At 35.9% G+C, this 11497-nt stretch overlaps 2 protein-coding genes across 3 annotated transcripts; one reads left to right on the forward strand and one right to left on the reverse strand.

Annotated features, from left to right (window-relative positions):
- Positions 1-351: 351 nt before the first annotated feature.
- Positions 352-2971, forward strand: LOC136210533 (uncharacterized). Of its 2 annotated transcripts, XM_066001828.1 has the most exons (2): positions 352-2512; positions 2593-2732. In XM_066001828.1, exons 1-2 carry the CDS (start codon positions 584-586, stop codon positions 2599-2601), a joined length of 1938 nt encoding a protein of 645 aa, XP_065857900.1. In that variant the 5' UTR covers positions 352-583; the 3' UTR covers positions 2602-2732. The 2 variants fall into 2 exon arrangements, with proteins under 2 accessions (XP_065857900.1, XP_065857899.1); XM_066001827.1 differs by having other exon boundaries at positions 353-2971.
- A 4169-nt stretch (positions 2972-7140) lies between these two features.
- Positions 7141-7680, reverse strand: LOC136210535 (uncharacterized). The gene has a single exon (XM_066001829.1). It carries the CDS (start codon positions 7481-7483, stop codon positions 7307-7309), a length of 177 nt encoding a protein of 58 aa, XP_065857901.1. The 5' UTR covers positions 7484-7680; the 3' UTR covers positions 7141-7306.
- Between the last annotated feature and the right edge of the window lie 3817 nt (positions 7681-11497).

Raw genomic sequence — 11497 nt, forward strand, 5'->3', positions numbered from 1 at the left:
CTCAACTCGATCTCATTAACATTATTTTGACGAGCTGAGCTTGAATAGACCAAAACTCAACTCGGCTCGATTCCAATCCTATATATATAATATGTAAGGATTGTTCTAATAAACTTAATAAAATTTCTTTTCAAACATATATATATATATATATATTTGCTGTCATCAAGTATGCTAGACTGCTGCTCCACTTAAACACATTAAATCCCCTTCGTATAAAAATGAATAATGACGACCACTCATATTTTAAAGATCCATTGGATACCAATTCAATTCAATTTATCAAATCAATCACTAATTCTTTGACTTAATACTTTTCTTATTTCTAATTACTCTCATATTTCATATATTCACACCTGGTATCAATAATGCCTAATAATATCAACTGCTTCGTTTATGACCCAGACTAGAAGGCCCTTCAGAATTCTACCCGATTCTACTGTTTGACTCAGATTTTCTACCTTGGCTTATATGTAGAACGCTCTGTTTGACTTTCATCTGCCCTGAAAGATGAATAACTCAGTCATATAGTTGAAATCTCCAATCAAATAATTGCAATTCTTATTACCTTCTCCAGCCAAACATGGTTAAGCTCGGCTGCACGGCCGACGGGATCCTCAACGAAGCAAAATTCAGCGAGCCACTTCCATGGATTGGTATCTATATAGCAGTGGCATCTCTGGTTTGTGCAATTGTGATGGCTAAAGATCTCATCCATGGCTTCCGTTGCAGAAAGTTCTGGTTCCCAAACAAGTTCTTCTGCATCAATGCCATGTCATTGACCATATTAACTGTGGCAACCAAGCTCTCCGTGGATCTAAACACCCCTATGCCACGCCGTATTGATCAGCTTTCAAAGCTTAGCAGCAGTGCCTTGATCTGTACAGTAATGGGTAATTCTATGCCTTCTCTTGGAACTATGGAAAACAATGAAATGTGGATGAATCTTATAGCTCTAGTAATATTAGTTATCACTGTTATTGTTAATATTTGTATCCAATTAGGAACTGGTGTTATCTATCTTTACTGGAAGGAACATGCTGTTGTCATGTTTCTCATGCTTGTTTTGCTTTTGAAATTGGGGTTTTCGGCTTTAACAGTTCCGACTACTAAGAAACATTTAGAGTTCAAATACAAGAAAAAACATGAAATGGCTCTCAATGAATGTTCAAATCAAACTGAGAAAGAAGTTGAGAAGAAACTTAGACATGGTCTAATGAAGTTTTGGATGATGGCTCATACCTGCAGTCCCCAATTCGTCATAGGGCGATCAGCTACGTGTACTGCTGCAGGTGCATTGTGCCTCATCAGTGCCTTGACTTTAGCCGAGGCCATGCTAAGATCTTACTTGATGCCGCGGACTTTCAAATTTTGTAATGGGGAATCTGATTATAAGTGGTCAACTTTCTTGGTTCTTGTTACACAGACCATTGCAATAGGAGTTGGCACCATTGCTCCTGCTATTAGATGGTTCACCACTGTAAATTTCAGGTGTCCCTCAGGAACAAAGGAAAGGTACAAGAGTATATTTAAGGTGGAAAGTTACTGGATCCAGTTTCTTGTAGAGTTGAAAGAATGCCCATTTAACATACGGATCCAGAACCGCCACTGCCGGAAACTACTGCATGATGCAAAAACTCGAATTTTGAACTTCTGCATTGGAATGCAAATTGGAATTGTGGTGGCAAGCAAGCTAATTGGATTAGTTTCTATATTCTTCATAGGCCAAATTTTGCTATTCTGCAATTCTTGCAGGAAGTTGGTCAAGTTCAAATCCGGCAGCATTTCAATTGACTCAGGATCAGAGTCACAGCCCAGCTCAAAAACGGACCTTAGCCGTTTTGTTTTGCATCTTGAAGGTGAGAACGAACTAGTTGAGCTGATGATGAAGAGAAATTGTTATGCTACCGATCACTGGATACAAAAGGGAAAGAAGAAACAGCCCAAACATCTAATACAGTTGTTGGAAAAATCATCAAGAGGACTTCAGGGAGTGAGCGAATTCGATAGCGACCTGGTTCATTCTCTAGATTCTGAAGAACCTCAAAATAGTTGGCCTCTTCCAGTTGTTACTCTGACAGCAATTGCGATCGCAATTCCAAACATATGCAGTTCTTCGCGTAAGCAGTTGATACAAAGTGTGCATGAAGGTCTCATTTATGTCAAGCACATTGAAGACAACCTGCATGAAGGAGATATGAATAACAGCAGAAACGCAGCATACATCATCTGGCAAGGAGTTGATCTCTATCAAAAGTGGCTCGATGTGGATCTTAATAAACTTTCCTCTCAAGCGGAGAGCACTAAGGAAATACTTGAAGGACTTGCAGATGCTGCAAAAAACAGATATGTCGAAACTAAGAAGATCCACTTGAATCACTGTCTAAAGGAATGCCCAGCCAATTGGCCTGTCAAGGTATTGGCTGCTAATTCCATGTATAGAATAAGCACAACTATTCTGCAGAAATCTGAGAGATGTAACATCCAGAGCAGCGAAATGTTATTTGAAGTAGTGAGTATTATGATCTCAGATATACTGTGTGCTTGTCTCTGCAATTTAGAACAAATCATAATGCTCAAGTGTTTGAACAGCTCAATTGAAGTACGTGAAGAAAGTGTTCGGCATGCAGCTTTCCTTCTGGGTGAAACAGAAAAGATTCTCAAACTTCTAAACCAGAAAGCGTTGCCCAATTTAAGTCCAGATGAAGCAGCATGCATCGATGAGTGGCGTGCTTTTTACAAGCTGAAGAACCATGTGCCCTGGCCTCCGTCTTCAGCAGAAAGTGATGAGGCTGCTCCTGTTCCCTGTGACTTGCACCTTGTCATTGCATAACACATATAAACTGAGTTGGCAATAGAGCGAGCAGCTACCAGATTTTGTTTCATATATGATGTTTAATGTAAATACAATTAACTAGTACCAAAATGTATTGTAAATATTTAATCTAAAATGGGAACTTCATATTCATGCAGAGAATCATTAGTCAGTTGCAGTAGACTGGTACCATAAACTAAAAAAGCCATAGAAAACTCTGGCTCACTGAACATGGGATCACTGAAAAATAAAAACAAAATAAACAAATAAACATTTGTTTTCATCATGAGTCCAGACATCAAACTCCATTTCCTAAAATGATTAGTAAGAGAATCCATCAGAAAGGGAAAGGAAGACCAGAGAATCCACTCTGCACATATAGAGGAGTAAGGCAAAGAACTTGGGGTAAATGGGTTGCTGAAATTAGAGAGCCAAATAGAGGCAACAGAATTTGATTAGGCACTTTTAATACTTCACATGAAGCTGCTAGGGCCTATGATCAGCTGCTCTCAAACTTTATGGCACTTCAGCAACCCTGAACTTGCCTGAATATTACCAGCACCAGCAGACTCTGATTCAAATGCCAACTACTACTACTACTACTACTGAATCATTCATACAAAGTAGTACTGTATTTAGTAATGCCGATGCAGATTCCGGGTTCGGTTGCGGCGGAGAAAGTTAAATTGGGGGGGGGGGGGTGAGTGTTTGAGTGATCTGGTTTGGCCTGAGTTTGGTGCTTATCAAAATGATTTCTTGCAGGCTACTAATGATATTGGGATTGCTACTGCCGGTGGACAAGGTTTTATCAACTGGGATTATGCCTCTGCATATCCATGGGGTTTTTAATTTAGTTTTATAAGATGATGCTTGTTTCTATTTTTAGGAGTTCATCATGAATGTAGACAACCCTTTTTTTTTCTCCTGTATCATGTTCCAATTAATCCATAATGGATGAATGTTTGTTATTTGGGTTGGCATTTGTTGACTAGTTTTTGGAAGAATTTTTTCTTCTTTTTTCTGAATGCCCTAGAGTTTTCTTTTAATGAATCAAAATTTTCTATTGTTCAAGTGATTATGCATTTCAAACATGGTGAGGTCTTGGGTTACAAAAAAAGGAGTTCTCTCTGTATAAAAAACAAATTCTGTTCTTCTTATCTGCTGTGAAATATCTTTGCAAGCAGTAGTTTAGATTCATTCAGCAAGTTCTGTTCTTCTTATTTGCTAAGTTATGTTCTTCTTATCTGCTTGTTCTTCTTATCTGATGTGAAATATCTTTGCAAACAGTAATCTAGATTAATTCTATTCTCTGTTATAAATAACAAGTTCTATTCTTTTTATCTACTGATTATAAATCTAGTCATGATTATAAATCAATTTATGAGAATCTAGTGAACCATAAGCATAAGTCAGCATCACCAACAGACTCCACATCACTGAGGACTCTATTTGTTGGCTTTAAAGTAAAGATAAAAACTAGATTGCAGACTAATATAGCAAAAAAGCTGAATGGATTTTTGTTGATAACCAAGATCAAAAAGCTTATTTTGGCTGCTGATATATATTTCCTGCGAAAGGAAGCAACATGATAGTTTTTCAGCCAGTCCAAACAGACAGCCATAGAGTCATTATGCATGTAGAATCAGCTATCATTCTTAAATTGGATTTGGCTATCAGATCTCAGACACACTGATTTACCCGGAGATTTTTTCTAAGCAGGAATGAACATGAAGGCCCCATTGACCTTTGAAGTAAACCAACTCAGGTGTTCTCTGTCACTACTCAAAATTGTGCATATTCTCCAGGATTGGTTCAGAAACAAACTAATTCATGAAGACATGAAGTTCAAATAGGAAACATAGTTGCACAACAACCCTTGACTTGACTGTCGCGGTTCAGGTGAATCCCTAGTCATGGGATACATTATTAGGTCATGAGATGTGGATTCTTATCAATTAGGCACGCACCTGTGAGAATCAACATGCACCATAGGCTCAGTTATAGAGATATACAACGTGAGGCAACTACAGCAGCATTTAGCCACCCCCAAAAGATACCATATGGACGTGGAATGCCTCCAATATTTCATGGATAGGAGACATCCCTATTCAAAATCTACAAACAAATGGAAAAAATACAATACGCATTTCTATATAACGATAAAATGGAATCTACAAGAAATTGTATAAAAAGGAAAAAAACAAGTTAGTTCTCAGTACTGGGTAAGAATTGCAATCAGTATAACAAAATAATGGATCTTTGAACAACTAACCTGCTTGGGTTAAATAATTGGACAGTTGAAGAATTTCAACACAACATTCATAAAAAAAAGTTCTCATTAACCTAATCAACTTCAAAAAGTTAAACAGTAAGCCAAAACCAGAGACTTAATCCCCAACAGATTGATGGACATCTATGTACTCTGAAGAGGCAGATTTGTTTGTTCCTGGACAAGTGTCTTCATCCTGTGCAGCAATTCCAGATGCAATATATGCTTGTATATCAGGTGCCACAATCCCGTATGCTTTTTTTTTCCATCTCACTTTTGTCCGCTACACGAGTGTTATAATCAGACTCAGAATCCATTTTTGGGAAATAATCTCCATTCTTTTCTTCACAGGCTTCCCTTTCTTCTTCTAGTTGCTCACAGATGGGGACAGAAGAAATTGTATTATTGATACTTCTGCTAACTACACCTCCTGAAGCATTTTCTTCCCGAGTGATCAATTCCAAAACACCTCCCCAATCTGCTAGGTTCAAAGTAGAACTCTTGCCTTCATTGACTTCATGGTGAACTTTTCCAGCCACTGAAATTTCCTCATAGGAGGAGGTAATATTATCCTTGGATAATATATGCAGTGGAGGAACCCAAGGGGGGCAGGTGCGACCCCTCTGGATCCGCCACTGCATCTAGTGATGCTATTATTATACTTGTTCCATGCAATCTGACTTGAAGTAGACGCAGGATTTGGTGCCAGAAATACTTTGAATGACTAAATGAGTCAATGGCAAAAATGAAGAGAAACACTACATTGCTGAGTGAAAAGTCTAAGCAGCAATTCAGAGATCAGTTTTTAGCAGTATAACTCACGTTTCAGACACCCCCTACATCTTCTATAGGAACATGAAAGAATTAAGCATAACAAAACTATTATTAAGGTCAAAGTTTTGCCTAGCTTACAAACCGAAAGTAAATTTAGGAACACTATACAGACTAGAATAGATATGCACCCAGGACTATTATATAACAGACATTACAAATAAGGGCAATAACAAGTCAATGAGAATTATCCACACTGGTAATATTGAAGTCTGACCACCAACATGAATTGAGGCCCTTAGTCAATGAATCACGAGGAAGAACCGGCCAAGAAAGACTAGAGATATTACCTGGAAGAGAGGCATGCACAATGGCGAAGTATAATTTTTCCATGTCCTCTTAAAAAGGCTCGTGCAAAGCTGAATACTTTGTTTTCAAGTAGATTCATTGGGGAATCAGGCTTATTAAATTTGTATTGCAGGAAGCCAAGGAGTACTGTGGTCTCTTAGAAGACTGCAAGTTGAGTACAATGCCCCTAGTTTGCGTTCCTAGTGAACTACTTAAAATAGACTCGTGATGCTGACCACCTAAAAGAAGTATGAACGCTAAAACTAATTTATCCCATGTTCCTTTCTTTCTTATTTTTTGCATTGTTTGGAATAAATCATTAGAAAGAAATGGAATTCTTACATTATTTCAAGTTCTTTTATATTAGCTTGTTCACCAGAGAAAAGAACTGAATTCTTGCAAATACATTCCTTTCCAAATATGAGATATGATGAAAACAGAATCTAATTGTATTGAATTCCTTACAGATTTGTTAAAAAGAAAGTTCCAAAACAAAAGGGGCGAATGTTATAATAAAAGCCTTCAAAACACACAGAATGCTGGATTGATCTCTTCTCTTCTATCCGCGCATAGAACTGAAAATGGAACACTTAGTTGAGTTGTCACCTTGTCATAAATGAATGTCAATTTGATGACAACCATATTATATTCTTGTTAACATAAAAGCAATAACAAAAGCCATGATCAGTTGCAACCTCCTCATATAGATATCATGCTTGTTCTTGCAAATTTGCAGCCAATTTATATTACTGTCATAGCATATTATGAATATCCAAGAAAAGAGTATGAAGCATAAGAAGCCTCTGAATTATGCATTCGACATCAACATAAAATTCCCACTACAAAAAATCAGTCTTTGGCAGTTCAAAACCCTTTGATTTTTCTTTCCAATTTTTAATTGGTCAAATGGCAATGCATGATACATTAACAGATTAAAGAAAGAGAAAACCGAAGTATTCAATTTCCACCAAAAGTATAAATTGAAATGACAACCTGAAAACCTCAAAAGAAAATTACAAAAACAAAAATAAATCCCTAACAGAACTTGAGCCTACAGGCTAATATAAGAACCTGGAATCTAAAGAGAGGTAACCAAAATCAGTTTATTCATCGTCGTCGCGTCGCTTCTTGGGCTTCCTATAAGTTTCCTCGATGTGCTTGGCTATTGAGATACCAGAGTCGGCCAGTTTCCTTATGTTAGGAACGTTGTAGTTTTGAGCGAGATAGACGCCAAAGAATGTCCCAGTGATGAATTGGAAGCCGCTCCTAATTATGCCCATCCCTGCCCTATTGCCCCAAATCAAGATTCGAGGGCTCGTACTTGAGTAATAAAGGGCTGATTCAAAATACAAATATATATATATATATGGCGCTTCTTGTTGTCCACGCTTTTGCTGACCCTCTGCCCAAGCAACGCTTGTGTTAGGTAGCTCTCCTACTATTGCTCCATAATCAACCCGCTACTCTGGGTTGGGTGGATCCTTCTGAACAAGAAGTATATAAAAGACATAAATTCCAACTTTGTCCTAATAGTTTTAGATAAGTAAATGTGATTTTGTGGTAATTTTCTTTGGAAAAAAATACCGTGATTATGCGCGGTTAGCAAATAACAGAATTTGAATATATAACGTAGTATGTTTTGGTTTGATTATTAATTTGTAGAACAAAGTGTATGGCTACTTTGATTTAGATGATGACAAGATATATGTGATAGCAAAAATTGTGATTGATGCGCTAGAACAAAGTATCGAGAATATCCAAATTAGCTATTATAGCTGAATTATCCACAAACAATATCTATGTAGCTAAATTCCAGTTTAAACACCAAATTAGAGACATTTATTTTTTTGCTTTTTGCTTCCTAACTCTTTTTTCCTTTCCACTTGTAGAGAATTTACTATCACAACTTTTATGTTGTTCGACATTAATCCACGCCCTTCAAATGGTAGATCTGTAAGAATGAGTATTTCAGAATCATCGCCCAAAAAAGGTATCCTCCTACTCCCGGTTATTTCCCATACAATTGTGCGCCTACTGTTGGAAAAATTTGAATAAAATTATACATTAATTTATATACCAACAAATACGTCCTTTTATGAATAGTCATGTCCGTCGTGAACAGTCGTGTTTATACGTAAAAGTCGTGTCTGTCCGTGTACAGTCGTCTTCGTTCGTGAAAAGACATATCTTTTGAGTTCTATTTATATAGAATGGAATTGTCAAATTCATATACGGTTAAGAAAAATAATCTGTGTAATTTTTCCTACTATCAGTCTGTTCTATTTACTGTTAATATATTTTTCTATGTTCTTTTTGTTTTTTGGTTAATCACATCTAACAGACGTACTTGTTTGTTTAACATTCTTAAGACAGACATAACCGTTTGTTCTACAATCTTAAGACAGATAAAATTATTTGCTGATTTATCAAAGAACACATACAGAAGAAACAGAAGAGAAGAGTAAGGTTTACTCAGGAAATATAACTCTCTGAACACGTGCGGAAGAATAGTTTGGAACAGATTCGTAGTTCTTTCCAACTCTTCACCAGCTAAGTATCATTCTCATTCTTAGAATTAATCATGTTTTGTTGATATTAAGCGTTGGTTCATGATTATTGTTTTCTTTATACTACGAATGGTGCTGGATTTTTTGTCTGATCCTTGAAGTTTAGTGCAGTAATTATATTATCTATCTTGTGATTATTGTCTGATCAAAAGTTAGATATACATATTATATGTGCTTGTGTGCATTTGTGTTAATGATAAATTGATATCATGTCGAATCTATGGCAGCAATATGTTGGCCTACATACTAGTTTCATGGTAAATAAGCAGAATATGAGAAGAAGATATTCTGATCATGAAATATCCTTTCTAATCCATGCATTAAAGTTGATATTGTTGTTTTTAGATTTTTGTTTTATTTCGCTTTTGATCCCTGCAATTTTCGTAGTTCTTTTGCCGAACAGAAATATTGACAATGGATTATCTTGACGAACAGAGTATAATTGAAATATTATATCGGGGCAGATTGGAGGACAACTTTACATATATAGTTTATATTCATGTTGTTAATTATCTGTTATGTATCTGTTTGTTCAAACAGATTATAATTTTCTGATTCTAACTTTGTTTGTTTGGAATTTCAGGAAATAAATTGTTGGTTTATTTTCTTAATTGTCGTTTGGCATGTATTGGTACATATACATTAATTGAAGATGGATCCGGTTCGAAAAATACGGTCACTTCAAAGGATTTAGGTCCATTTGTACCGGTGGCAACATGTAAGCCACACTAAAAGTCTAGGAAAATTCATTGATATGAATTTTAAAGACTTTGTGATAAAAGAAAATACGTTCTCTTTAGAGATGATGATGATATGCGAAAATTCCATATTTGATATTCGCGCGCGTAAGGGTGGATTTACATTAGAAATGTGAAATGTCATAAATTGACAAATCTGAGCAATGATGTTATCTAGCCGAGTTAGATGCTGGTAGATGAACATTAGTTGGCTAGATTTAATTTATGAAAGTCACTAAAAATGTAGAAATCAAATCGCCTTAAAATAAGTACGTCTCAATGTTGGAATCGAAGAAAAATATCATATCAGTCGGTGAATATACGGTATAAAAAGCTTCTGTATGATGAGTTACAGGTAGAAAATCTTTTGTGTGATAACACCGTTAGTCAATTGATCTCAACGAGTGTCATCCTTGTTGATTTTGTAGAATCAAAAGATAACACAGCGGATCCGCTAACCTAGAAGTTAAACTGAGATCAAATTGAAAAATCATCGAAAGGAATGAGACAAAAGCCCATAAAGAAAAGGCGTTATGTGAAGGAAAACCCTACCTAGTTGACTGGAGATCCCAAGAAATAGGTTCAAAGGGACAACCTAATTGCATAAACCTTACGCGTTCACTGTGGGGGTTAAACCCTCGTCCATTACTAGATGTAAACAGTGACACCAACGGGAAAAGGTTAAGCTATATGCTTTTAATGATACATTGTGCGTCAGTATTCTGAGCAAATAAAATCACATATGTCAGAGTGAAGTGAGGTCGCTTCGATGGAGACTAGTGTGGGGCCTAGTTCTCTTAAACTATCGCAGAACCAGGCGATATTCATGACCAGAACGAACATAACCATGAGAACCATACCGTGTTATGTTGGTATCTGTGTGGGGTATATCATCATTTACACAAACGGCAGATAGTTCAAAGACATCGCGTCTACTAATCAGCCAGTAAAGTAAATATACTTTCACAAGGGAAGGTTCAAGGCACATCAGCTACTTATCCTATGTAGATATATTCTGTAGAAAGTTATCACCATTTCGTAATCGTCTCGTTTTTAATTTTATTCATGTGGGAGATTGTTGGAAAAATTTGAATAAAATTATACATTAATTTATATACCAACAAATACGTCCTTTTATGAATAGTCATGTCCGTCGTGAACAGTCGTGTTTATACGTAAAAGTCGTGTCTGTCCGTGTACAGTCGTCTTCGTTCGTGAAAAGACATATCTTTTGAGTTCTATTTATATAGAATGGAATTGTCAGATTCATATACGGTTAAGAAAAATAATCTGTGTAATTTTTTCTACTATCAGTCTGTTCATTCTTTTGATTTTCTATTTACTGTTAATATATTTTTCTATGTTCTTTTTGTTTTTTTGGTTAATCACATCTAACAGACATACTTGTTTGTCTAACATTCTTAAGACAGACATAACCGTTTGTTCTACACCTACCAATCCTTGTTTCCTATTTTGATGGGATTAGGAAGACTTCAGGATTAGTCTCATCAACTAAATCTACCATTGCAGCTTCTTCTGCATCCACTTCATTCAATGTTGTTGGAGTATGCCACAGTCCTGAGACATATTATCTAACTGAACTGTTAACTATAAGGCAAAATTTTTTTAAGTTGGCTTACTTATGCAAACTGATTAAGCAAAGTGTCCAAGATTAGTGATCTGCTCATGTTTGGCGGATTGATGATCTGGTCAAGTGAAGCTGCGAGGCAACAAGATATTAATCTGAATATTCGTAACGTGTATGTTCCAAATAATATGTTTTATGTTCCAAATAATATGTTTTATGTTCTAACATATATAACATGTTCAAAAATAGAACAGAAATTTTGTCAACATAAACTTCTACAATATAATTTATAAAAATTTCAAAAACTATTCCATATATATGACAAATTACAACTAACAGAACTAATAATACTTGTACAAGAAATATTCTAAAATTCTAAAATACAATGCTAAAAATATTTAT

The sequence above is a fragment of the Euphorbia lathyris genome, chromosome 1, assembly GCF_963576675.1.
Source record: "Euphorbia lathyris chromosome 1, ddEupLath1.1, whole genome shotgun sequence".
Classification (NCBI taxonomy): Eukaryota; Viridiplantae; Streptophyta; class Magnoliopsida; order Malpighiales; family Euphorbiaceae; genus Euphorbia; species Euphorbia lathyris.